General features: G+C 52.9%; 1 protein-coding gene across 1 annotated transcript; it reads left to right on the top strand.

The window, feature by feature from the left end:
• Positions 1 to 7,158: 7,158 nt before the first annotated feature.
• MEOX1 (mesenchyme homeobox 1) lies at positions 7,159 to 27,197 on the top strand. The gene is made up of 3 exons (XM_032849052.1): positions 7,159 to 8,092; positions 23,667 to 23,839; positions 25,214 to 27,197. The coding sequence occupies exons 1-3, from the start codon at positions 7,624 to 7,626 to the stop codon at positions 25,334 to 25,336; spliced, it is 765 nt and encodes a 254-aa protein (XP_032704943.1). The 5' UTR covers positions 7,159 to 7,623; the 3' UTR covers positions 25,337 to 27,197.
• The last annotated feature ends 79 nt before the right edge of the window (positions 27,198 to 27,276 follow it).

Genomic DNA, 27,276 nt, shown 5'->3' on the forward strand with positions numbered 1-27,276 from the left:
GGCATTAGCCCCGTTGTACAGGAGAAGAAGAGGAAGGCTGGCAAAATCCCTGCGGGGACACGGCACTTTCCCTGAAACAGACAAAGACAGAGCAAGCCGTGTGAAACAGACATGTGCTCTCCGTCCTCTCTGCCCCAAACAGCCAGGGGGAATGGATGAGAGCTTGTCTCCCAGCCCTACGCAGTAATTATTGGTGTTCATAACGATGCCCTGAGGCATTACATTCCGTCAGAATCATCAAAGAAAGATTAAACCATGCCTCGTTTAATTGCTCTTTGAAATACCTCCTATTCTCTTGCTTGGAAAATTGATAACCTATGGATTTTCAATTAACTTTAAGTTACGAAGAATCCTCCGTTTACCCAAGTACCCCATCCATTTTCTGTTCCTTGTAGGAGGAGTTTATTATCCATCTCTGGCCATATCCCCCAAGGATGTCAGAGTTTGGGGGTGGGAAACAGCAGATCTGGAATTGGAGGCTCTGGCTCCAGGCCTGCCTGACAGGATGACTCTGCCTGCCCCCTAGTTTCTCCGGCCTCGGGCTCCTCACCTGTAAAACATGGAATTAATGCCAGACCTGCTCCCTTGGGGTCATTGCCAGACTCAAGTAGGTTATGGGTGTGTATGTAAATGGCATGTCTGTACAAATGAGAGGTGTTCAGGAAGCACTTAAGAACTGCTTGGGAAGGCTGAGGGCTTGGCCAGCAAGCCTGCGAGCTCAAGCAAAGAGCACTGGATAGGTTTCCTGGACCCGTGGTTTTTCCCATGGCAACCAGGGCAGCCTTGGGTGAGCCACTAGGCCACCCTGGACCTCGGTTTTATCATCCGTACAATGGGAAGCAGGCAGATTTGGAGAGGACCAGAGCCTGGCAGTTCGAGAACTAAACTTTGCCCAAAGGCCTTTCTTAATTGACTAGTAGGGTTTGAAATTTATTGGCAACATTTAAGAATAGAGAGGTTACCTGTAAAAATCTAGAATCATGGCCCTCTCTCTCTCTCTCTTTTTTTTTTTTTTTTGTAATGGCAAAACTCGGACTACGCTCTTGCCAGACAAAACAGGCTGTGCCAAGTCACTGTGGGGGCCCCTCCGTCTCTCACTACACCCTGCTCCCGTCCCCCTCGGCTGGCTCCCCTAGCATGTGTCTACTTGCCTGGCCCCAAATGGGTTTGTGACCCCAGACTCCGTGATCTGTAAGGCTTTAGGCCTTGACTCATCCCAGCTGCCCCAGGGAGGCTGGCCTTCATCCCAGGGAAGGGAGAGCCATCGGGGACCTGCCCAGAGCCACCTTCCCACCTGGACCCTGGCTGGGGAGAGGCACATTTCTTCAGCAACCTCCGGGCCCAGGCAGAGCAGAGCACTGTGGAGGAGACCCCCACCACCCCCACCCACACAGCCCTCACAGCCAGAGCCAGTCACTCACAGCTGTGGTTACCCGCGCTGATTTCTGCTTTAAAAAATACTGCTGGATAAACAGTGAGGGAAACCCGAGCTCTTCCCACACCACATAAATCCCTGGTTTGCTGTCCTATCTGGTTAGCTGGTTCCCCCCACCCTCAAATAATGGCACTGCCGCCTCACAGGGGAAGGCTACAAAAGTGTACCCCTGGGAAGTGGGGGGCGGCTCCAGGGTCTCCCAGACTTGAGCCCCAACCAGCCCCATGGCCACCCTGCTTCTCTCGTTCAGCACTCACTGCCCCGGGGGTGCTCACCTTTGTCCTCACTCCCTCCACCTGCGTGCCCTTCCTCCTCCCTGCTGCTTTGTCTCATTTCAAAAGGCCTCCAAGGGAGACCTTACTGGGGGACCCTGAACTCTAACTCCTAGATAGCCACCCCCAGAGGCAGACCTACCTGATGGCCTGCCACCCCTCCCCCTGGCAGGCTCCCCAGAAGGCTCCTTCCTTCCAGAGCCCTGGATCAAAGTGCACATATCTTGGCTCAGAAGGTTAAGGCCATCTGGGTGGCTCTGTGCGTTAAGCCTCTGCCTTTGGCTCAGGTCATGATCTCAGGGTCCTGGGATCAAGGCCCACATTGGGCTCTCTGCTTAGCAAGGAGCCTGCTTCCCCCCTCTCTCTCTGCCTACTTGTGATCTCTCTCTCTGTCAAATAAACAAATAAATAAAATCTTAAAAAAAAAAAAAAACTCTTTAAAAAAGAAGAAAGTTAAGGCCCTGGTCCTCTCTGGCTCAAAGATGAGTTTTGCCTCAGATGAGGGTTGCTGGATTTGGGTGGGGCAGGGAGGGGGCGCGGGAATGATCCCCAGTGAAATTAAAATTTCAGGGAAGCAACAAATAATGTTTAGCCCAAGTATGTCCCAAATATTATGTGGAAAATACCCACTGGGCACCCTGTATTTTCTCCAGCTGCCCTACTTTAGTGACTTTCTCTGAGGAGAAGGGGTTCTGCCAGGGAAGATGAGGCCGGGTTTGTGGGGGCCAGCCTCCCTCGAGGCTACGGGTGGCCAGGTGACAGGTGACAGGTGCTGACCAATGGGGCTAAGATCAGTTGTTGACCAGCACTTCCAGAAAGCCCCCTTGAATGGGGTAGAGAGATGGGGAACTCTTGTTGGTCCTTCCCCCTTCCTGCCACTTGAAATGCCGACGGGACAGCGGAGCTCAAACCACCAGCTGGATGAGGAGACCCTTGGAGGCAGGAGGCAGAGAGAGTGACAGTGCATGTGGCCCTGATGACGTGGGTGAATGGCTATCCCCGGTTGGACAGCCACCTCGGACTCCTTTTCTTGGCGAGAATAACAGACTCTGTGTGCGTTTCCCCTTCTGTTATTCTGATAAACTTGGTTCTCCCTACGTGACCCAAGTTCCCCTGTTCCTTCCCTGTGCAGGGCCCCTCCCCATCAGGGACACCGTCCTGCCCCTGTGCAAGTCAACAGGCACCCCAGCTCCTTCAGAAGCCCAGAAAGGGCCCTGTTTCCGGAGCACATCCTGAATGTCTGTACCTCCTGTCTTCAGTGAGCTGCCGCTGTTCAGTTGGGGAAACTGAGGTCACCCATCCTCCAAGAGCCAGGGCTCTGACGCAGGCCCCTGAGTGCATTGTTGGGTTTTCCAGTCCTCCCGCCCACAATCTTGGGAGCAGACAAGTGACGGGCAGCACCAGAGATAAGCGCACAAGAGAAAACTTTCATCCAAGGTGGCTAGCTCTGTTGAACTCGGTGTTTTCGAGGCCATAGGGAAAGACCCCGTCATTGATTCCCAAGGGCAGTACGCCCCGGTCCCACCTTGCAGGCTTTGCAGAGGCATCTGTGACCATCATGAGAACTGTATTCTGGGCTTTATTCCCTTCTCTCCTGACCATCCTATTATCTGAATCTCACAAAAGCCCCATAGAGCAGTAACAATCGTGCTGCCTCAAACCCAAGAAGCAGGGCACCTGGCTGGCTCAGTGGGTTGAGCGTCCAACTCTTGATTTTGGCTCAGGGCGTGAGCTCAGGGTGGGCTCTGCCCTCAGTGGGGAGTCTACTTGAGATTCTCTCTCTCCCTCTCCCTCTGCCCCTCCACCCTACTCCCAGGCACTCTCTCTCTCAAATATATAAAATCTTAAAATTAAAAAGGCCTTGCAAGAAGCCAAGGGTATACACATTCCAGATAAATCCCAGGCCCAGGAATAAACACCCTGATTCAGAAACATTTCTGCCATATTCAGAACTTGTCTGTCTCCTGTCCCATCCTTAATGGAGGAGGAAGGAAAAGTTTCTCCCCACTTTACAGATGAGGAAACTGAGGCTCAAGTAATAAAGTGAGCTGCTCAAAACCATGCCACTTACTCATGGCTGAGCTGAGACTTGAACCCAGACTCTCCTGGTTCCCAAGGCCAAGATCATGACCTTCTGTTGGGTTGCCACAGAAGAAGGTATTGAGGGGTGCCTGGGCCGCTCAGTGAGTTGAGCCTCTGAGACTTGGTTTCCGCTCAGATCATGATCTCAGGTGCCCTGCGTTGGGCTCCACGTTCAGTGGGGAGTCTGCTTGGGGATTTTTCTCCCTCTTCCTCTGCCCCTCTGCCTGCTTTCTTTCTCTGTCTCAAAATAAATAAAATCATTCTGAAGAAGAAGAAGAGGAAGAGGAAGAAAAAGAGGAGGAAGAAGCGGGGGTAGGTATTGAGGGGCTAGGCTGGGCCATCTTCACCCTCCAAGAAGACGTGACCTGCCCAGCGCTCTGGCAGAGTAAGGACAGAGAAGGCACGATGAGCCTCACCTGCCTCACCCATTACCATCAGCCAACTCTGGTCACAGACATCGTTCATGTAGCCCCCAAACGGCCACACGAGGCTGGAACTGTCATCTCCCTCTTGCCAGTGGGGAAACTGAGGCTCAGAAGAAGGATGTGACCTGCCTGAAACCGCTGAGCTGTTGAAAGGCCAGGCCCCACCTCATGCCCAGCCTTCCGCCCCCAGACCCCAGGCTCCCTCCCCAGACACCCTGCGGCTCCAGGCACAGGTGGGTGGGGTGGCCTAGCACACGGGGAAGCAGGCCCGGTCCTTGGCGCCAAGGACAAGCCTGCTTGTTGCGCACAATGGGGGAAATTCCAAAAGTTCCTTGGGATGGCTCAGGTGTGGCCGACCATCCTCCTGACGCACGTTCTTCCTCTTCCTCCTCCTGCCACCCCAACAACAACCAGAAGCGGGGTCCCCTCCCTTCCTGAAAACCCTGCTCCCCTTGGCCGCACAGTCACGGGGCCTTTTTTCCACAAACAGCCACTTCCATCCATCTCTGTCTGGGGGCCTGCGGGGCCCGGAGGGGGAAATGCTGACTTGGAGGAGGTTAAAGGTGCTGGTTCCCGGCCTTCATCTAACAAATGGGCTGCCGTGAGGGGAGGGACTGTTGTTTTTTCCTGGCCTCTGAAGAGAGGCCTGTCAGGAAGATGTAGAGGCCTACGGGGGCCCCTGGCCGCGCCCCGCGGGGTGGCTGACAGACGCAGGCAGCTGCTCGGGCGCCGGGGTGCAGGGGGTTGCCGGGCCTAGCCGAATGCACTGCACCCCTGCCGTGCCCCTCTAACTGCACCCCTGACCCCTCGGCCCACCCCTTCCTAGAGGCCAAAGGCCGTGGCTGGGCTTCTCTGGGCTGGGCCTCCCTGGGCTAGGCTCCCCAGGCCAGCTGCAGAGGCCCAGGAGTCCAGTTACAACCGCTGGGAGGTTTTCCTGGGGAAGCTAACAGGCCAGGGCTTCCTCCCAGCCTCCTGTGGATTCTTCTAGAGTCCCCACAGCCAGGAGCCCCTTGAGGGACTGCACGAGGCTGTGTGGTACAATCTCCTCAGCGCTCCTCCCTCACAGTCTCTTTTTGGAATCTTCGAGTTAAGGACAAAGAGATAGGTGAATAAGGGACCGTGATTATCTATCACCTTCTCAGAGCTCCACTTCCCAGAAATGACTCCTTTAGATTCTCAGGTGTTTGTGGGGTGGGCATTCAGCAGGGCCAGAATTCAGTGGGGTTCAGAATCCTGGGTCCTCCAACCTCCCGGCTGTGTGTCCCCAGGCTTGTTACACAGCCTGTCTGTGCCCCCAAGTCTTCTTCTGAAACGTGGGGCTGATGAGAAAAGCACCTGTCTCACAGTGCTTTTATGAGGATTCCTTGGGGGAATATTGTGTGGTGCTGAGGTCTCTGGGCGAATGTCAGCAGAAGAAATAGAAGCTCGGAGAGAAGCGGTGACTTGTCTCAGGGCACGTCGCTGGGAAGCGGCAGACCCAGGATTTGAACCCGCACCTGTTGAAATCCACAGTCCACGCTCCTCCCTCTGCGTCAAGCTGCCCCAGACGGGATGCCTGAGGACAACTCCCAGTTCTGCCTTTTCTTCGCTGTGTCCCTCTGACTAAGCCTCATTTTCATTTGTAAAATATTGAACATAATTCTTAATTGACCCATAATAGGAGAGTCATGAAGTCCAGAGGAGAAATGTGTGTGTAACAGCTAAGTCCCCGGGCCAAGCAGAGAGATGATTCTGATTCGTGGCAGAGATCCCATCTCCTCTCCTGGTCTCCAACACCATGCCCATTCCAGAAGCCTAATGCCAATTTCATGAAGAGTGCGTGCGCGGCCTCTAGGCTGCGGGGCTGAGGCCCTTGGGCCCTCCTGGCATCTTTGGAACCAACCAGCACGCAGTGATGTCTGTGCCCATTTCAGCCCTAATCCCGCTGCTCTGGGCCGTGGAAAGATTCAGTGGGAGGGGAGCTCTGGCCCGTGTGCTTGGAATATCAACCTCCCAGAAATTATATTAACCCTCCTATGCAACCAGCAGGGCATGGGGATCAAGTAGACTGGAACCAGTTGAAAGCGGAGTTGGTCCTTCTGTGACAGGCACGGGCCAGGAAAACCACGTGATTGTTCTCCAAAGAGAACTCCTTTGGGAATGAGCATCCCCCTGATTCCTATTTCCACGCCCCAGATTCCATAGAAGCTGTAGCCTCGGGGGCCGGGGTAGGGGAAGCAGGTGGGTGGAAGTGAGGGGGCCCTGGAGAAACTTCCAGAACCTTATCTAGGAGCCTTCTCTTTGCCATGGAGAAAAATGACTTGAAACCCCCCTAGCGAAGAGTGTGGCTAATTGGCATGTAAGTCGGGGTTAAAGAACGGAAGGAAGAATCTGATTGTTTTTTTAAGTTACCGAGAAAGTGAGAATGTCACTTTGGGCAGAGAGAAATAATTTTTTTCCGGACTGTGTCTTTATGCTATGGACACTAGTGGGCCGCTGAGACTTGCAAAAAAAGATTTCTTTTAATCCTCCTTCCTCTTTGCTAGCAGCAGCAGAAGGGCCTTTAAATCAAATGCAATCAGCAAACTTGTCTCTTGCACTTAGTTCCCGCCTCACTCCCCGGAATTTGGCACTTGACGGATTCTGGATCTGACTTAAGGCTTTTTCCAAATCCACGACTTGGGGAATTTTGTTAACAGCGCAATAAAATAACTTCATAGCATACGGGAGGCACATTAAAGACGTGGTGTGTGTGTGCTGCGCTCTCTCTCTCTCCTTAAAATTAAAAAAAGAAATACAGACAATGTTTCTTTAAAAGTCTCCATCTGCAAATCCCATTAGATGTGCATATAAGGTTTCTGATGATTAATAGTTCCCTGCTCGGGTTTTGGTTGGAGGGGATCGTGTGTGTGCTGGTTAACCCCTCCCTCTCCTCTCTCACGTTTCACTTCAGAAATTTGTCACTCTCTCCCCACCGCAGGATTTAAAAGTGTGTCTCGCAGCCCCCGGGCCAGCCCTCTGCAGCCACTTGCTGCAGGCTCCAAGACAAGCACTCATCAGCGGGTGCGTCTGGGCTGCCACAGTGAAAATGTTTAGTGTCATCGGCGACCCATACACATCCAGGGAACCCCACTAACGCAGGCTGGTGTGTCGGGGGCGGGGGCAGGAAGCCTGGAGCGAGGTCTGACCTAGGTGTGTGTGTGCGCACACGTCCGAACAGCTGACCACACGTGTGTGTACTTGAAGGAGAGACTTGAGTTTTGGTTTTTGTTTTGGTTCCTGGGGTGAATTTTCTGCTGAACGTTTCCCCCTTCTTATTTATTTATTTATCTTTTTTTTTTTTTTTTTGCGTTTTTAAACAAATCTGAATATAAAAAAGTGTGAGAATCCAAACTTTGAAAAGACCGAGACGCACAGCCGTGGACGGCAGATGGATCCCGTGGCCAGCAGCTGTCTGAGGCACCCCCACCCCCAGGCCCCGGGCTGGGGCTGCCTTCGAAATCCTCACGCTGAAGCCAGTGGGGGTTCAGGGCTGCCCCACTATCCGCCAACGCCGTTCTCCTTCCACCAGAAACCCGACTTCCCGGCGACAGCGGCGGCAGCGTACCCCGACTTCTCAGCCTCCTGCCTGGCCGCCACCCCACACAGCCTTCCCCGGGAGGAGCGCATCTTCACTGAGCAGCACCCCGCTTTCCCACAGCCCCCCGACTGGAACTTCCCCATTTCAGAGGCCCGGCGCAGGCTCAACCCGGGCCCAGCTGGGGGCTCCAGGGAGATGGGGGCCAGCAGCCCAGGCCTGGTGGACACCACGGGAGGCCCTGGCGAGGACTACGAGGTCCTCGGGAGCACTGCCCAGGAGACGGAGAAGAAGTCAACCAGACGGAAAAAAGAGAGTTCAGGTATGTGGCTGAGGAGCCGCTGAGCGTTCCTTTGCTAAGTGGCTGGCCCTCTCTGAGCCGAGCTGCTCTGACCATGAATTGCAAACAGTATTATCTAATCTATCCAAAGATAAGAGATGCCTTTGGGATTTCTTCTACTCAGAGCTGTAGGACTCTCTGGTCACGGGGGTTGTATCTGGGCTCCCAGCACTCCCGGACCCCAGGAAGATTATGCCAGCAAGTGAATGAAATAAGATCCACAGAGATTGGGAGGATATGTGGGATGGAGCCTCGGTGCGGGTTGGCAAGGGCTGGAGAGGGCTTTCCTGATTTCGGGCTGCCTCTGAGTCATGCTTCTCCCCCTGCCCCCACCCCAAGTCCCCCTGGCAGGCTCCAAATGGTCCCGGAGCCAAAGGGTTTGCTCACGGGGTGGGGGAGTCCGCTGAGATGGGAGCTGGGAGGGCTAGGAGGACCAAGGCTGGAACCCCGCAGTGTCAGAGTCAGGACCCTCTGTCTCCAGGAGCCTAGAGGCAGAGAAGCAGGCCTAGGGCTGAGATGGGAGAGGCAAGCGGGGGAGGAGATGGAGTGCAGAGTTTTGGGACAGACTGCCCATGAGGTACCTGGGCCAAGAGGGCAGCTCAGCATGCTAAGGTCTGGGCAACCCCCAGGGGGTCCTCCTGAGGGATCACCAGCCTTGGGAAAGTCAGGGAGGCAGGCAGCCAAGGGCTAGGCCTGGACCTCAGAAAGCAGGCGGTGCCAGCTCGTTGCCAGAGCCCCAGAGGCCAGAGTATGGAGCCGGCCTGCTTGTTAAGATCCCACTCCTGTCCCTCTCCTCCCTGTGGTGGGGACGTGTGTCCTCATCTCTCCATGGGGCCCTCCTGCCTTCTCACGTTGCCCATTCACTTTCTGTCTGGTGTCCTCCTGACAGCTGCCCCCGGAGCAGAGTCTGTCTGTCTGAACCCGGAGAGGGCTTTCTTCGCAGGGCTAACCAGCGGCAGGCAGAAAACGAGAGTGCCAACCAACCAGCGAGAACACGCTGGGCTTTGCAGCATGTGACACAGATGTCCCAAGCAGCATCTTCTTGCCGAACACTGGCCAAGGCTGGGCAGGGGACGGGGTGGGGGTGGGGATGGTGCAGAGATGAATACGGAGGTCTCACCCCCAGAGGGCTCAGACTGAGAGGGAGGAGAGGCCTGCAGATGCCTGTTGGCAGCGGCTGTGCTAGGCTCAGGGATGGGTTCAAGGTGCTACAGGTACAATCAGGGAGGGGTTGAAGGTGCTGCAGAAAACACACGTTAGCTCCTCGCAGTCCCTCGAGTGCGCGAAGTAAGCCCAGCAGGTCTCACCAGTATCTCTGCCCTGTATGTGTGGAAGAGGGGGGACAGAGAGTTTGAGGAGGATACTGCCAGAACAGGGTCTAGAGAGCGCCCCCCTCATCTGGATTGGCCCAGGACTTGTCTGAGTCTAGCACGGAAAGTCCAGGGTCCCAGGAAACCCCTCAGCCCCAGAGCCAATCAGGATAGCTGGCAGCCCTGGAATCAAGTTCAAGCTTGGACCTCAGAGCCCAAATCCCACACCCTTTAGCAGATTTCAGGCATAGTCCTCATTTTGAAATATTTGGTCTCCATGCTTCAAGAAGCCCCTCCCCGTGCTCACCGGGGAGGGCCACAGCCTAAGAGGAGGGCCCTTTAAATCCCCGGCTGGTTAAATCCTCAACTCTTCCTAGCCCCAGCTGGAGATGGGGCACTTTCTGCTTCTCCTCGCCAAGGGGCTCTCAGTGACTTGGCTGTGTGCCTGGCTGAAGATCTCTCCCCACCCAGGCTCCTACCCCCCGTAGCCCCTCCATCTCTGCCCACACCTCCGTTGGTCGCATCTAGCCCCTTTCCAGGGGCCTGGGAGCCGAGGCACTGGAAGGCACAGGCAAAGGGTTGGGCTCAGGCACAATCATTCTGCATTCCAGCAAGCCTCACATGGGCCTTCTGTCCTTTGGGCCGGTGGTCCATGGTACCGCATTAGGGAGGGAGCGTACATGCCAAACAGCTGGACATCCCAAGAGCACATGGACACCTTCCACTGAATGTCCTGCAACTCTTGGGGTGAGGTGGGGTGGGGGTTAGGGTTAGGGAGCAGCGGCAATGGCAGGAGTCGGGCAGGGCACGGAAAGCTGGGTTTCATTCATTCTCTGGGATTCCAGACCCACTCTGTGTTCAGCATGGACATCTTTCTGTCCCCGCCTGCTGCCTGAGTTTCCTTTGGAACTGACCCAGAGGGGAAAGAGGTAGGAAAGATCAGCTTCGTAAGAGCCTGAAGGGAGGGAAAAGCCGGGTGGGGGGAGGAGGCAAGGCCCCCAACCAACTCTAGGCTTCTGGAATCCAAGAGACAAACCCACAGAGAACCCGCATCCCACTCCACCAATCCCGAGCCACCGCGTGGAGTCTCAGTTTAAACTTTCGATGTTTTGTTCCTCACGGATTGGTTTGCATTCATTTTGATCTCTTAAAACATTGCATTAAAAATATTATTTGTCTTGATGACTGAGGGGTGTTGACACCACTCGCATCTTGCCGCCCAACGTGAGTGCCTCTCGTGCCTCACCGTGGCCCGTGCTACGCTGTCTCTGAAGGTTGACCAGCCATCCATCAGAAATGTGTTTCCCATAGTTCTTCACGGGCAGGTCGGCCGGTGGGCCTGTCAGCACCACAACCTTGGGCTGCAGGACTTTGGAAAACTTCTTAAATTTTTGGAGCCTCCATTTTCCCAGCTGTAAAATGGGATCCTAACAAAAGCACCTTCCCTACAGAGTCACTGTGAGGTTTGAAAGCAGTGACCCGTGAAATTAGCGCTGTGCCTGGCACGTGGATTCCATAAGGGGCAGCTCTGAGTGTGATTAGGCCCGTGATTCCAGAACTAGCCTTCAGAACAGAAGCAGGGAGGGGGCGATCAGTGAACTGAATATTTCAAATACACTGACTCAGGAATTCCTGAATCTGGGGTATAAGACCTTGGAACTCCTTGCAAGCATTGTTGGTCCTCAAATCCAGTTATCATTTAGGAGATTGGAGCCCAGAGATCTGCTGGAGAAGCTGGCGGGGTGAGGTGTGCTGAAAGGCTCCCGTGCTGGCTGGCAGAGGAAGCTCCAGCTACAGAAAGTTACTGGAAGTTCGATTCAAGAGGAACATTCTTTCTTCTCCCCTCTCCTTCTGCCAGCCCCAGCTGCTCCCCTGTCATTCCCACTCGAAGTGGAGCTGATTTGCTCAAGTGACTAGGAAAGCGGGGGTCCCTGGCTCCCACTCAGAGACCTTCTGTGGGTTCACAGCACAGAACTGATTTAGGAGACCATCACCACAAACACGACCAGCCCCAGGCCCTTGGGTGTTAAAGACCCCTGCTGGCAGGGACAGCTGCAAGGCCACTGTTGTTTGCCCCCGATCTGTTGATCCATCTCGCTACCGTGGTTATCTTTAATTTATGGGAATGTGGGATTTCGCGGTGATTTCCTGGCGGGGTTCAAGGGAAGGTCGCGCGTGATCCGCCTGGCTGTAGGTGAATCCGATCGCCCACCTGGGAGAGCCCCCGTGCTTGGGCTCAGCCCTGCTCGCCTCCGGTGCTCTCACTGTACTCTCCCTGCCTTCCTCAGACTCGCTTTGTCCTGGCCCCTTCGCCTCCACATGGGTGCCTTCCCAGGCTTACCCTTTCTCGATTTTACCCTTTACCCTTTCTCGATTTCTCCCCTGTGAGATATGATTCCCCATCTGCCTCTGCGGAGCCACACGAACCTGCAATTGCTCCTGAGGTTTATAAACTCTCCCCAAATCGGCCTCTTTCTCCCACCTGCTGCCTACAGCGTCCCCACCCCCACCTCCACCCGTCCTGCCTTGCTTCAGGCTTCCTTCCCGTCCTTCTACTCCTCTGCCTATGGAAGCCCTCATTTTATCCAGCCCAAAAGCCACCCCCCTCCAAGAATCTCTCCTCTCTTTTTTTTAAATGTATGGCTCCGCTTGTCTCTAACATCATTTCAGTGAAAGCTGTTGAAAAAGTTGCAAGTTTTAGTTTCCACTAGAACCTGTCCTGATTTTCTAAATAGATAGCTCCTAAATAGATAACTTCATAACGGAGCTCTTCTGAGATTTCTTACCATGGAACATCTTGTATGCGAAATCTCCTCTTTTAAAATGATGGCTCAGTCGGTGGACTGTGTGACTCCTGATCTTGGGGTCATGAGTTTGAGCCGCATGTTGGGTACAGAGAGTCCTGAGAAATAAGATCTTTGAGAAAAGTAAATAAGTGAATAAAAATTGTGATAAAAAACATGACACAAAATTTACCATCATGATCATTTTTAAGTATGTAGTATAATAGTATGAACTATAAGCACACTGTCCTGCAACAGATCTCTAAAACTTTTTCATCTTATAAAACTGAAGCCCGGGACGCCTGGGTGACTCAGTGGGTTAAGCCTCTGCCTTCGGCTCAGGTCATGATCTCAGGTCCTAGGATCGAGCCCCACATCAGGCTCTCTGCTCAGCAGGGAGCCTGTTTCCCTTCCTCTCTCTCTGCCTGCCCCTCTGCCTACTTGTGATCTCTGTCAAATGAATAAATAAAATTTAAAAAAAAAAACTGAAACCCTATATCCATTGGAAAATAACCCACCTTTTCCCTCTCCCCCAGGCCTAACAAATAACAATCTATGTTCTAGAAGTTTCTTAGAGTTAGACTACTCTAGGTTTTTAGTCTGCCTGAGGCTTTGCAGGGGTGGTGGCCAGAGTAGGGCTAATGCAGGACAGTACCATTATACTGGATGAGGAATAAATAACCAGCTCGCTTTGCCTTTTAATAGCAAGTATTATTAAAGACCAACGTAAGAAAAGACTGAGACTACTTTCAATTTTTCAGACAAGTGGAATCATGCAGTATTTGTCTTTCTGTGATTGAATTATTTTACTTAGCACAATGTCCTCCAGGTTCATCTGTGCTGTAGCAGAGAACAGGTGTTCCTTCTTTAAGGCCGAATAATATTCCATGGTTAGCACAGACCACATTTTCTTTATCCATTCATCTGTTGATGGACAGACACTTGGGTTGCTTCCAAGTTGGTTATTATGAATAATTCTGCAATGAACATGGGTGTGCCAATATCTCTTCAAGATTGGGCTTTTGAGTTCTTTTGGGCATATACCCAGAAGTGGAATTGCTGGATCCTGTGGTAATTCTATTTGTAATTTTTTGAGGAACTCCCCTACTCTTTTCCATATGAGGTGATATCTCATCGTGGTTTTGATCTGCATTTCCCTAATGCTTGGTGATGTTGAGCATTTTTGCATACGCTTGTTGGCCCATTATAGATCTTCATTGGAGAAATGTCTGTTCAAGTCCTTTGCTCATTTTTCAGTTGGATTGTTTGACTTTTGTTGTTGACTTGTAGGAGTTCTTTATATATTCTGGATATTAATCCCTCATCAGTAAATGGGTTGCAAGTATTTTTCTCCCACTCTGTAGGTTGCCTTTGGATTCTGCTGGTTGGTCCCTTTGCTGCATAGATTAAGTTTAATGTAGTCCCATTTCTCTGTTTTTGCTTTTGTTGCCTGTGCCTCTGGTGTTATATTCACAAAATCATTGCCAAACCTAATGTCATGAAGATTTCTTCCCTATGTTTTCTTCTAGGAGTTTTATAGTTTTAGATCTTATGCTTAGGTCTTTAAGCTGTTTTATTTATTTTTTTTAAAGAGAGAGAGAACCTGCATGGTGGGGGCGGGGGCAGAGGGAGAGAGAGAATCTTAAGCAGACTCCAGGCCCAGCAAGGAGCCCGATGCGGGGCTCAATCTCATGATCCTGAGACAATGACCTGCACCAATAACAAGTCAGATGCTTAACGGACTGAGCCACCCAGGTGCCCCTTTAAACTATCTTGAGTTAATTTTTTTATATGCTGTAAGGTGAGGGTCCAACTTTATTCTTTTGCATGTAGATATCCAGTTTTCCCCACACTATTTATTGAAGGTCGTCCTTACCCCCCCACCCCCATGTAGCTTTACCACATTTGTTGAAGATCATTTGACCATATATGTGAGGGTTTACTTCATAAGTATGCTGTTCCATCGTTCTCTATGTCTGACTTTATGCCAATGTCATCCTGTTGTGATTATTGCAGCTTTGTAATGTGTTTTAAAATCAGAAAGTGCGGGTGCCTAGGTGGCTCAGTGAATTAAGCCTCTGCCTTCAGCTCACGTCATGATCTCAGGGTCCTGGGATGGATCCCCACATTGGGCTCTCTGCCCAGTGGGGAGACTTCTTCCCCTCCCCCTGTCTCTCCCTGCCTCTCTGCCTACTTGTGATCTCTCTCTCTCTGTCAAATAAATTTTTTTAAAATATTTTTTAAAAATCAGAAAGTGTGAGCCCTCCATCTTTGTTTCTCTTTCTCAAGATTGTTTTGGCTGCTCAAGGTCCTCTGAGATTCCATATGAATTTTAGGATGTTTTTTTCTATTTTGGCCAAAAATGCCATTGGGATTTTGATGGGAATTACACTGAATCTGTAGATCACTTGGAGTCGTAAGGACATTTTAACATTATGAAGTCTTCCAATCTGTAAACATAGGATGTCTTTCCACTTTGTAGTGTCTTCTTTCTTTTCTTTCAAAATGTTCTGGAGTTCTTAGCGTACAAGTCTTTTACCTCCTTAGTTAAATTTATTCCTAAGTGGTTTTTTTTTTCTTTTTGATGCCACTGTCAATGTAATGTTTTTGTAATTTCCTTTTCAGATTGTTCATTGTTCATGGATTGAAACACCACTGGTCTTTGTGTGAAGATGTTCTATCCTGCAGCTTTGCTGAATTCATTCATTAGCTCTGAGAGGGTTTTGTTTTGTTTTGTTTTGTTTTGTTGGACTCTTCAGGGGTTTCCATATACAAGACCATGTCATTTGCAAACAGAGATCATTTTACTCCTTCCTTTCCAATCTAGATGCTTTTTATTTATTTATTTATTTATTAATTCTTTCACCTGATTGCTCTGGCCAAGACCTCCAGTATTATGTTGAAGAGAAGTAGCAACAGGGATCTTCCTTGCTTGTTCCTGATCTTCAAGGAAAAGCTTTCAGTCTTGCATCATTGAGTATGAGTTTGCCTTTCATCCAGTGTTAGAGCCTATGGCTGCCTTTTCCCTAAAATTGTAGTGTCTGGGGGCCAGGATGGTATATGATTTGCCTTTGCAATCTCCCTTCCCTTGCACCTACTGGGACATTTACCCCAGAAGGAGCTCATTCACTGTCTGCTCAACAGTCTCCATGACAGCCTGGGGTTCATTCATTCATTGTCTCCCCTTCTTTCCGAGAGGGGCTCCACCGGCTGGCCTGAGGGTTCCCCCGACGTGTGATGCACTTCTGTAAAGTGCATCAAGACTTTTCTAGTCTCGCTCATGAAACCGTGTGCAGGGAGCCCGACTTCGATCATAAAGCCAGCCAGTGTCTGGGCTAGCGCTGGGGTTGGAAAGACACATAAACAGCTGCATAGGCAGGCTGGGCTGACTCCTGCAGGAAACTCCACGGGGTACTAAGGTCAGTTCCCAGGTACCAGGGCCACCACAGCAGCTGTGGCTGAGCAGTGAGGTGGAGACCCACCTTGGTCGGGCAGTTAGGGGGTGCTGTGTGGCTGGGCGGCTAGAGGGCCCAGCTGTCCTAGGGACACGTGGCTGTGTTTCAGGGCTAGAGGAAAGGGCACCTTTTTCTAATTTGCAGAGAGGTCTCCTGTGGGTGAGCATCAGCCTTGCCAAGCACCCCTCCTGGCCTTGCTCCCTCTCCTTAGTGGTAAGCACCGGCTATGAAAATTTCTGGGAGGTGGGGGTTTGCGTCTTAGTCCACCCAGGTTGCTGTAACAAAATACCGTAGACCGGGCAGCTTAAACAACAGACATTTATCTTCTCAGAGTTCTGGAAACTAGAAGTCAAAGCTCAAGATGTCAGCAGGTTTAGTTTCTCTAAAGGCTTCTCTCTTGGGCTTGCAAAGGGTCATATCCTTGTCATGTCCTCTTGCGGTCTTTCCTCTGCATGTGGGCATCCCTGGTGTCTTCCTATGTGTCCTGATCTCCTCTCCGTATAAAGACACCAGTGGGCTTGGATCAGGGCCCACCCTAACCAGTGCTTTATTTTAACCCAATCATCTCTTGGATGACACTATCTCCAGACACAGTCACATTCTGAGGTCCTGGGGGTTAGGACTTCAACATATTCACGGGGGAGGCAATTCAGCCCATAAACGAGAGGCACAGGGACAAGGACAAGGTCCTAGCAGTGGCACCAATGCTCCAGTTAAAAACTCCTTCGTGAAATAGCATCTCACAGGGGTGCGTGACCTCAGGGTTTTCCTGTTCCTGGGTCCCTCTGGCCACTCCAGCTTCCCCACTTAGAGCATCGTTTCTGGCTACAAACAGACCCCTGCATGCTTATCTTATACCTACAGGGAGAAACACTTTCTGGTTTAGAAGTGGGGTGTTCGGCAGAGGAAGGACGAACGGAGGTGATAATGAAATACACAGACAACGTCCGTGTCACTTGGGTCAGCGGAGGGACACAGAGTACCATGCTGGGTGACTCCTACCCATGCCCACCCCCCTTGCTGGGCTGCAGCCTCGTAAAGGGGGTGGGGCAGGGGGTGGGGTTCAGGGACTAAAGTCAAGTGCACTGTCAGGGCAGACCCAGACCGGGTCCTGTCCCCATGTGCGGCTTCCATTCTGTGTGAGCTCTGGAGAGTCCCACACCTCGGAGTCCCATTCTCTGAACAATGATTGCAGTGCCTACCCCACAGGGTTGCTATGGGACGAGATGGGATCATAGATGTAAAGGCACAGCCAGCACTTGGTAGCCCCTCAATCCGTTGTTCCCAAACCCACAAAGGAGCCCTCTTCCTTTCAAATTCTTCTCTGGTCCTGGCAGCATCCCAGGTGGCCTGTGCTCAAACCTGGCAAGGCAGGGACCCCAGCACAGAGGGAGCCTTGGAAGCCTGCTACCAGCCAGGCGGGCCTGTGTGTCTGCAGGTTCACCAATCCAGAGTCCCTGCAGTGCCCTCCGGGGTGTGGTCGGAGGGGCCCACAGTAGCGGCAGCCCCTCTCATTCCAACTCCAACCCCAGAACTCCCAGCGAGGAAGAAGCCGGAGTGGCCAGTGTGGAAGGAGAGGCAGGAACTCCACATTCCTCCTGCCTCCCGGTGAGAATTCCTGCCCCTCGCTGTCAGGCAGAAACTGGGAGCCCCATCAGGACCTAGGCCTTGGCCACTGTCTAAACTCAGAGGCATCAGTGCAAAACCTGCACCCAAGCCCACTCAGGCCCCACCCAGATACAGTCTGGAAGTCCTGCAGGAAGTCAGTATCCACCAAAGCAGCAAAATTCTGACCAGCACCGAAGATACCCTTGGGCTCTAAGGAGGTCAAGGGAGAGGGAGCCTCAGCCCTGCCTACTGCCCTGCCAAGCTGGGGACTCAGGAGTCCTGCCCTACTTGCCTTTTCCTCTGGCTTGAGCAAGTCAGGGCATCTGGGCTCAGGGAGGTGGGGATGATCCCAGAGGCAGAGTAGCTCTTTCTTTCTGAGGGCAGGACTCAAGGCCCCTGCAGACCCCGGGAATCAGCCCCTTTCCCCTAGTGCCCTCTCTGTTCTCGGAGCTGGCCTTCCCTGGCCTCTGGCCAGGATTCCTCCCCCACCCCCAACCCCAACCCCAGGCTTTGCTAGTTCATGTTTTCCCTGTTTTCCTTGAACTCAGTGGTGGAGGAACTCGAGCAGTGAGGCCTGGTCCCGAAGCCCACGCTTCCTTTGGTGACAGCTGAGGGCGACATCTGGAACGTATAACACAAACAAAGTCCAGAGCTGCCCATACCTCCCCCCAACCCAGCTCAGAAGCTGGCTGCTGTCCCCCACCATTTCCACTGCCTCTCTTGGCCTTCACCTCTCTGCTCCCCCATTCCACGGCCCCCCACACCCCATCTCATCGCCCATCCACTCCACTCTCCCTCAGTACCACCTAGCTGCACTGCCCCATCCCGCAGGAGACTCTCAGCAAAGTCTACTGTAGCACCAGGCATTTCCTTTCCAGAAGAATCAGCTTCTCTCCTAGAAAACATACTTTGAATTCCCCAGCCCACGGCTGGGCTCCTTGAAGAGGCTGGGAGCCCTCCCCAATGGCTCTTCGAGCACCTACAGGAGAGACAAAGGGCCCAGACACAAGGGTTTGTGGGCCTCACTGGGACCCAGTGAGAAAGGAAGCCGGGGAGGTCCTGGGGGCAAATGGCCAACTGTCTCGGGCTGGTTCCATCTGGGTCCTGTCTATTTCGATGGGTTTCACTGCTCCTGAAGCTGAAAGTATTAGAACTAACAAGGATGTCAAAGGCCAGCACTGTGACAGCCCAGGAAGCCACAGACACCGTTTTCAGAGGGTTTGCCACGGTCTCCCCTGCTGACATTATGCCCCAGGGATTCCCCTCCCCCTCCCCGCCCTGGATGCACACACAGGCACACCCCTGGGGCGAGCACAGCCTCCATGCTGGCCACCCCCCTCCCAGGGCAGTGTGACATAGTGGCTGCAGCCCCGGACTGGTCCCAGGGAAGTCCCGCAAGCCCCTTAGTGTCTGAGTCTTCATTTCCTCTGTTCAATGGGCTGATGTGGACCTTACCTCCCCCGCATTATACTTAAGAGGACGCAACAGGAAGCAACCTAATTCGTGGAAATGGCTTCCGGTCACGGAAATCTGGGTTTGCGGTCCAGCCCGGTCTTGAGGTCCCCTCTCGCCTACTCCAGGCTCCCCTGTAAAATGGAGAGGTGCCCAGAGATCCGCTCTAAGTCTCTTCCAGTGGTACTTACTGTTCTATGATGCCTACTGTTCTGATTCCGTAGCATACATGAAAGCCCCCAAAGATGTTTACCCCTGGGGAAAAGAGATCCATTGTCAACAGCATGTGGCTTTCTATCTGGTCTTGGAGAGACATTTATGTTAAACTCTGTGACAATTGGGGAGTAAGGAGACAGGCCTCCAAAAAGGCATGTCCCCCGAGTCTGTCTGAACTTCCTCGTAGCTCCGATAAAGCTGTCTGCTGACTTTAGGAAGGCCCGCCAAAGCTAACAGCTATTTATGAAATCGTTTACCTTGGATGGTGTCAAAGCTCGTGGTGCAGACCACAATCACGCATACGTCCTGTTTGCATTGCTCTGGGCATATGTTTCCCAACACAGCCCCGCTGGCCGGCTCTGGCATGGAGGGAGGGTCATGCAGGGTCTGGGGCGGGACGGGGCTCCAGAGCCCGCCCGCTGAGCACCAGCCTCCTCCCTCCATCTTCCTGGAAGAGACACCCCGGCCTCCTGAGAGAGTAGCAGGGCTAGGATGGCTGGGATGGGACTCTGGTCCGCGCTGGTGACTGTGCCTGGAACTATGCCCCCACTGGGAGGCTGATATCGTAGTGACCAGACACAGACCCAAGCAGAGATACCAAGAAGCAGCAGAGAAGGGAAAATAGTTAAAAGGCCAGACGTTGAAGAGGCATCCCTTTCACACAACACTGGTGGCACAGGACAAGCAGCATCTCTAACCTCCACCATGAACCACCTCTGCAAGGTCGTCTCCAGGAGAACCTCTCCTTACGGTTCTTCCAGACAGAGCCTCACCAGCACACGTTACCCATGGCCTTTTACCTTCTCGGCAGCCTTCCGAGCACAGCGTGTGTAGCTGTTCTTGTTTTGCAAAGGAGGAAACTGAAGTTCAGAGAGCTTGCGAGATCTGCCCAAGGTCAGGGAGCTCTTTCTTGGAGCCTGCTCAGACCCATCTCCTCCATTCAGCTTGGGGCCGGGAAGATTTGCACATCAGTCAAAGACAGAAACTCCCGGGCATAGCCCTGACCTTTGAGCTGAAGACCTTGGGAAGGCCGGAGAGGACCTGGGACAGAGCACACAGCGAGACCCCAGGCCTGACTGAAGGGAGGAACTAGGGACCCAAACAAGAATATTTGCAACTGGCGGGGCCTCAAGTTCAAGGCCAGGGGTTCTTAACAGAAAAGAGAGTAGGGAGAGGAGAAGAGGATGTCAAGGCTGCATACTGGGAGAGGACTCTGACACACCCTAACCCCCGTGCTCCTACCCATGGGGAAACTGAGGCCCAGAGTAGGAGGCAGGCACCCCAGCCAAGGTGTACTCTCCTGGGATCTCCTGGGAGGGTAGCGTGCATGTCAGCGAGAAGACTAACCCCTGCCCTCCTCCCAGCCAGAAATGACTCCTGGTTTGTCTTTATCCTTCTTTTCCTATCTTGATTTTGTTGCAGAACAAAGAAAACCAGAACGTCCATTTCCATTGTCATTGCCGGCCTCCCATACTGCAGGCCCTCTTGTTCATTTCTAACAGTTGAGGAGAGGGCTTCTTCCCTGAGAAGCTGATGAGGAACAAGTGTTCTCTGCATGCCACTCTCCCATCCCCTTTCCTGGGTGATGCCCCAGGTTCACTGACTTCCCAGCTCCAGCTTCTCTGTCCCATTTCCTCTTCTTTCCCATCCTGAAGCCCCCAATAGGAGGAGCGGGGAGGTGGGCAGGGAGGGGCCCAGTTACCAGTCCAAGACCAGCTCAAAGGGGTCCTCTCCCTACCTCCCCTTGTCTCTCTTGGGAGGCTAATGTGGAGAACTGGGGAGGAGGGTGTTTTCTGGGATTCCATAGGCACGCGTGTGCACCTAAACAGGCCTGGGAGAAGAGGAGTGGGGGTGTGGGCATCAACCCAGGACAGAGCCTCCAGGAGCCCTGGGTGTGGAGACCCCAGGGCCAGCTCTAAGCCTGCCAGATGCAGGAGGACCTGAGGCCAGCGCTGACCACCACACCTCCTCTAGTCGGATGAATCTCAGTGCTACACCCCCGCCCAAACTGCTGTGCGCACCAGGCAAGTTCCTGAGCCTCTCTGAGCCTGCTTCCTCCTCTGGATACTGAGTAGAATCTAGCAAACATTGAGCAAGTACTGTGCCAGGTACAGTAGCAAGTGAGAGAAAGCAGTTTCGTCCAGGGGGGAGAAAGAGAGGGCTTTAATCAAATTATCACCCAAATCCACACAACGGATGCTAAAGGGGACAATAATAGTACCTCCTCCTAGGGGTGTTTTGTGGAAAGGATTAGATGGATCTGAGGACATAGAAGCCTTCAAGAAAGCACAGCGGGTACTACCCGGGCCCCACAGATGGCATCGTGCAGAGTGGAAGAATTGGAAGAATATGTTTTTGTTCAAGAGCTTTAAAGCATTTTCCACACCCAAGAGCTGGTCCAGGCTTCCCAGTAAGCCGGGGAAGTAGGTGCTTTATTTTCCCCAATTTCTTGATGAGGCGACTGAAGCCCAGAGAGGTTAAGTGACCTCCTCAAAGGCCCCCAGTGAGGAGATCCAAGGCCTCAAACCCTGACACGAGTCATCTTGGTTTTACACCCGCTCGGTGGTGAAAGGGAAGGGTTGCGAACCACCCTGAGCCCTGGGACAGGAGTGGGTGGGAAATGAGCCGGGTCTCTGACAGCCAGGATGGGCTCCGGGAAGGCTGCTCTCCCTCCCCGGGCCGTTGGTGGCCAAGGCCGGCGAACTCGGGGGGGGGGGGGGGGCCCCCCCCGGGGGGGGGGTTTGGGGGGGAAGGCTGCGCGTCCTTTCCTCCAGCCCACGCTCCCGCTCCTGCTTCCGGAGGGGTCTGGGCCAGCCTTCTCCCGAGCCCGCGGGACAGGCAACCGGGGCTCTCGGACGCGCCCCCTTCCTGCCCCGGGCGCGCCCCGGGGGCAGCCAACCACGACCGTGCAGCCACGCACCTCCGCTTTCTCTGTTTCCCGCGGGGGCCCCGCGATCGCTTTACCGCGCGCCCCCCCATCCACAGCGCGCCGGGAGCCACCACCCCCGCCCTTCTCCCCGGCTCCGGGCGACGGGGATGGAGACCCTGGAAACTGGAACTCAAGGGACTGAATGGCAAGCAAGAGAGGGAACTTCGGAGAAGTGATCCGGCGGGCTGAGGTTCCCCCACCGGCTAAGCAATGTGGCTGCTTGGGGTGGGGGTGGGGGGAAGGGGAGAGTGGGGGCGGCTTCCCTGCCCTCCCCCACCCCGTCTAAAAGCCCCCACACAGCGCTCCCAGCGGCCCCCACCCCCAGACCAGCCTCCCGACAACAGGGATTCTGCCCCCCCCCCCACACACACACACCAGGGCGGGCATGGGGTCCTTAGGGGGGCAGAGGGTGGGGCGCCGCTTTCAGTAAAGCGCCTAACTCTGAGTCACGGGCCTGCAGGTCTGTGAAAGGACAATGAAATGAAAGACTTCCAAACTTTAGAGCCCGGCAGGAAAAGTGGTTCCTGTAGCCGTTTACCGGACACGTGGCCCGCATTGTTAATTGTGTCGGTGTCTTGGTCTCCTTCCCGCGTGCCTCCCCAACCAGCTCCGCGGGCCCACGTGAAGGAGGAGCCGCCTCCCAGCTTGCTCAGGGCGGGAAAGAACATAGAGTCCCCGTGGGCTGTACAGCACTCTACAGTTTGTAAACCCTTCCTGCGTGGATTTTACTTGAACATCACATGAGTCAAACTGATTTCTGCCTCTGCCAGTCACCAGCAGGACGAACTGGATGAACTTGAACAACTTGCTTAAATGTCTCTGTGTTTAGTTTTCTGGTCTACACAGCGTGGGGCTAGTACAAGAACTCACCTGGCTGAGTTATTGGGAGGAGTAAGTGGCCGATACCTGTATGGTGCTAGCTCCTCCGCGGCGATTGAGCCATTGAGCCCCTGCTGTGTCTAAGCAGAGCCCAGAACTTTCCAGACTTGGCCCCTCCCGGTATCAAAGGGGGAAAGAGGCTTAAGGCAGCACTTCTCAATTTACATGTGCACACGGCTCCCCTGGGGATCTGGCTAAAATGTGATTCTGATTCAGCAGGTCATGGTCAGGGCCTGAGATCCTGCAAGTCTGACCAACTTCCGGGCCCTGCTGCTGCGAAGAAGTGAGGTCTTTAGAGCAGTGGTTTGTAAACTTGACCGTGTGTCCCAATCACCTCAAAAGCTTGTTAAAACAGACTGCTGGGCCCCACCCCCAGAGTGTCTGATTCAGTAGGTCTGGGATGAGGCCCCAGGATATGCATTTCTGACAGGTCTCCGGTGATGGTGATGTCACTGAGGACAGAGAGCCTAAGTTTTAGAACCTCTTGCCCCACAGATTTATAGCCACTACTAATGTCTAACGGCGGGGCCAGGGGAGGGGGGGTGGAAGCTGGATAGTAGAAATCATTAAATAGCCAAGAACAGCTTCTCGTGCTTTGGGGATGAAAAAACAGTCTGGGGTCGGGCCACCTGGGTGGCTCAGCCCTTAAGTGTCTGCATTCAGCTGGAGTCATGATCCAAGGGTCCTGGAATCAAGTCCCAGGATCGAGCCCCACATGGGGCTCCCTGCTCGGCAGGGAGTCTGCTTCTCCCTCTGTCCCTCACCCCATTCGTGCATGCTCTCTCTCTCTCTCTCTCAAATAAAATCTTTACTATAAAATAAAAATAAAAACAAGAGAGACAAGGAAAGGCTGCCCTGGCTTTTAAGGACAAAACAGGGAACCTCTGCGGCTTCATCTTCCTGTTTGGGATGCTTTCTCCCCAGACAACCAGGAGAACCGAGGGAAACCTGAGGGCGGCAGCAAGGCTCGCAAGGAGAGGACAGCCTTCACCAAGGAGCAGCTTCGGGAGCTTGAGGCCGAGTTTGCTCACCATAACTACCTGACCCGGCTCCGGAGATACGAGATTGCCGTGAACCTGGACCTCTCTGAGCGGCAGGTGCTGTCTGGCGTGGGGGCGGTCCCCCTCCTCTGGCCATCCCTCCTTCCCTCTGCTCTCTCAACCCCCCTCCCTTCCCACCACTCCTCCTTGAACCTTCTCCTGTGTCTTCTCCCTCGGCCCAGTCCGGTGGTTCTCAAATGTGGCTCTGCCTGAGAATCACGGGCAGAGAGATTAATAACACAGATGTCTGGCATTGGAGATTGTTTGCATTGGTCTGGGATGGAGACCAGACGTCCGCATTTTTCACAGGGCCCCTAAGTGCAGCCAGGGTTGGAACCTCTGATCTGGTTATTCCCAAACTTGAATGTGCACTGGAATCACCTCAAGCCTTGTTTAAAATTCAGGTTCGAAGGGGTGCCTGGCTGGCTCAGTCAGTGGAACAGGTGACTCTTGATCTTGGGGTCATGGGTTCAAGCCTCGTGCTGGGTGTAGAGGTCACTTCAAAGATAAAATAAAAAACTAAAAAAAAAAAAAAAAGAAGAGGAAGAAGAAAAAGAAAATGCAGATTCCATAACTCTGAAGACCGACTTTGTAGGAACAATAAGTGGGCCTGGGAATATGCATTTCTAGTAAGTTCGCCAGGTGGTTCCTGGACACCTCTAAAAAAACTTCCTAGCCCCTTTGTTTGGGGCTTTCCCTCAGAGCATTCAACCCACACCCATGCTCTAACATGGAATAAAGTATTGTAATAATAATAATAATAATAATAATATTTGATTGCAGCTTTCAGTTGATGAGGAGCTCTGCCAGAGTGCTTGGTTTAGAAAACTAAGACTCCGGGGCATCTAGGTGGCTCAGTGGCTTAACTAAAACTAAAACTCAGATCCTGCCTCTACCACTTCCTCGCCCTGTGACCTCTGGGACACATCTCCTAACCTCTCCAGGTCTCAGGGTCATGACCCCACCTGGCAGGTAATGCTGAAGCTGAGATGAGAAAATATGCGGACCAGAGCTATCTAAACTGACAAGTGCTTTATGAATGTGCTTGCGGATAAGGCTGGTGAGCCTCTGCTCCCAGACCCTCGGGTAACAGAAGCTAGAGGGAGGAGGTGTTGGCACTGGAGGGGCGGGGCATATGAAAGGGGGTGGGGCCAAATGCCAAGGTGACTTTTAGACCCTGTCCCCAGACCAGCAGTCTTTCTGACACAAAGCTAGGGAGACACAAGACAGACCTCTGGGTGTGATTGATGTGTCTCTGATTGATGTGTCCTCCCTTTTGTCTCCATTCCTGGTGTCTTTGGAGGGGTGGAGGAGGACAAGCGGAGGTTCAAGCTGGGGTCCGTGGAAGGCAACCTTCTGTCTTGAGCGTCAATGTGGGAAGGTAATTACACCTCCCTTGAAGTGACCAGGTACCTTTGCTTCCTCTGTCAGGTCAAAGTGTGGTTCCAGAACCGGAGGATGAAGTGGAAGCGTGTGAAAGGGGGTCAGCCTATCTCCCCCAATGGGCAGGACCCCGAGGATGGGGACTCTGCCGCCTCTCCAAGTTCAGAGTGAGATTCTCCACGGAGAAAGAAAGACTGAGGACCGAGCCCCCTACCCAACTACCAACACCCCTGTCCTCACCCCAATCCCACCTTCACCTTCTCCCACCCACCCCAGGGCAACCTCTCTACGTCTTGCAATAACTCTTAAGCACGAAGCTGTCCAGCATCCCTGGGAGCCTGGAAGTTTCCCAGAAAGTTCTATCCAGTTTTGCTCTGTCTTAGCAGCCCCTTCCCCAAGGCCGTTGCTTCTCACAATTCTCATGGAATCATACAGCAGCCCGACTGGACCCATGCAAATCTGGGGAACAGCTCCAGGCACACTGCTGCTCGGGCTGTCTCGGCTGCTGCCCCCTCTCCTGCTACCACCTCCCTCTGACACCAGCGAGCCCTCCTTCAGGCCTGGATACCACCTGATCTGCTGGGAGAGGAGCCTTAGGACCAGCTAGTGACCTGGGAAAGCAAATGCTCCAAAGGAAGGAAATGACTAGAACACACACACACACTCTAGACCACCCTTCCTTTCTGGGTTCTGTATCTGAGGCTTTGGGGAGCCCTCAGGTGTCCCAAAACCCCAGGGAGAATCAGTATGAGGAGAGTTGAGAAGAGAAACTCAGCTGCTGCTCATCAGAAACCCAGTCCAAAGTTGTTGGCTAAGTGAGTAAGTTTGTAACATGGGCTGGAGGAAGACTGTCGGAAAAACAGCTGGTGTGGGTGGTCCCCATGCGGGCCTGTTCAAACGGGCTTGACTGCGTGGCTGAGAACAGACCCAGGACAGCTCCTGCCTCTTCGGAGTCAAATTGGGGACACAGCTGGGACTGCTGAGCAGCGCCCCTGAGCCACGGAACAGCTGTTCTTCTTAAGGCCACAGTTTGGGGATTGAACACCTATCCAGATGCTCGCATTATTGAGTTGAGGGATGGAAAGTGTCCCCCATGTTCCGAGGATGAAGAGATCGTACTAAGCCCCGTGAGTGACAGCCTGGAAATGTGGAACCTTGCTGTGGAAGTAGCCTGTGCTTTCAACAGACTCTGTCTGCAAATGGGGACAAAAAAAACAATCCCCTTTCTTCACAGAATGCATCTGAATCCTTCCAGTGTGTTCCATGATTGCTGTTAGGATGGGAGGAGCTGCTAAGTTTATGTACGGGGACCGCCCAGATCTTTTGGGGTGACGCTCCAGGACAGATGGCCAGACAGCCTGGGGTGACCTGGGCCTTGGAGAGAGACCCCCGTCGGCCTCAGTGCTGTGTCTTCCGATACCAACTGGGGTTGCAGAGGGAGGTCAGCAAGAGTTTGGATCTCTTGTGTGTAGATTCAGTCACTCAGATGTAAAAAGAACCCCAGGTCCCCATCCCGAAAGGACAACAGTTCTGGAAAATGATTGCCAAATGAGATGGCTGGTTAGAGCACGTGTCATTTTTTTTCTAAAGCATATTTCATATATTTTCTTAAGATTACATCAAGTTAACAGTGCAAGGTTAATTCACTTAGTAAGAAAACTCTTGGAGAAATAAAATCAATAGAAGAGGATAGTTCTCGGGCCTTTTTCTTTGCAGTGCTAAGAAGCGCATTCTTTCTGTGTGTAGCTGTCTGAGGTTCGTGTGATGATCACCTGGACGATGTCTAAAAACAAAGAAAAAAAGGGAAGAAATCATTTGGACCAAGGTATCCCCCTTTAGGTTCTTCAAAATGTGGGGGTGCAAACATTATCATTGGAAAAACTATGTTTTCCTCCCTTTGCAATTGTGTTGTGCTCCTTTCCCCTTATAAAATGTTAGCTGTCGGGTTGCCTCACCTATGGCTTATCAAAGCACTAAAGTTCTGTAAACAGAAGATGAATTCTTTTGTTAATAAAGGAATCTTGACCATAAACTAATCACCCCTAATTGAGGGGTAGTGGGAGGCAGAGGAAGAGGGAGAGAGAGAATCTCAAACAGACTCCCACACCGAG

This window comes from Lontra canadensis, unplaced genomic scaffold, assembly GCF_010015895.1.
Source record: "Lontra canadensis isolate GAN:19392208 unplaced genomic scaffold, GSC_riverotter_1.0 scaffold218, whole genome shotgun sequence".
Classification (NCBI taxonomy): Eukaryota; Metazoa; Chordata; class Mammalia; order Carnivora; family Mustelidae; genus Lontra; species Lontra canadensis.

Coding starts and splice junctions, on each gene's coding strand:
- MEOX1 (XM_032849052.1), top strand. CDS start 7,624: ATGGATCCCGTGGCCAGCAGCTGTCTGAGGCACCCCCACCCCCAGGCC. Junction 8,093..23,666: donor ACGGAAAAAAGAGAGTTCAG/GTATGTGGCTGA, acceptor CTTTCTCCCCAG/ACAACCAGGAGAACCGAGGG. Junction 23,840..25,213: donor TGGACCTCTCTGAGCGGCAG/GTGCTGTCTGGC, acceptor TTCCTCTGTCAG/GTCAAAGTGTGGTTCCAGAA.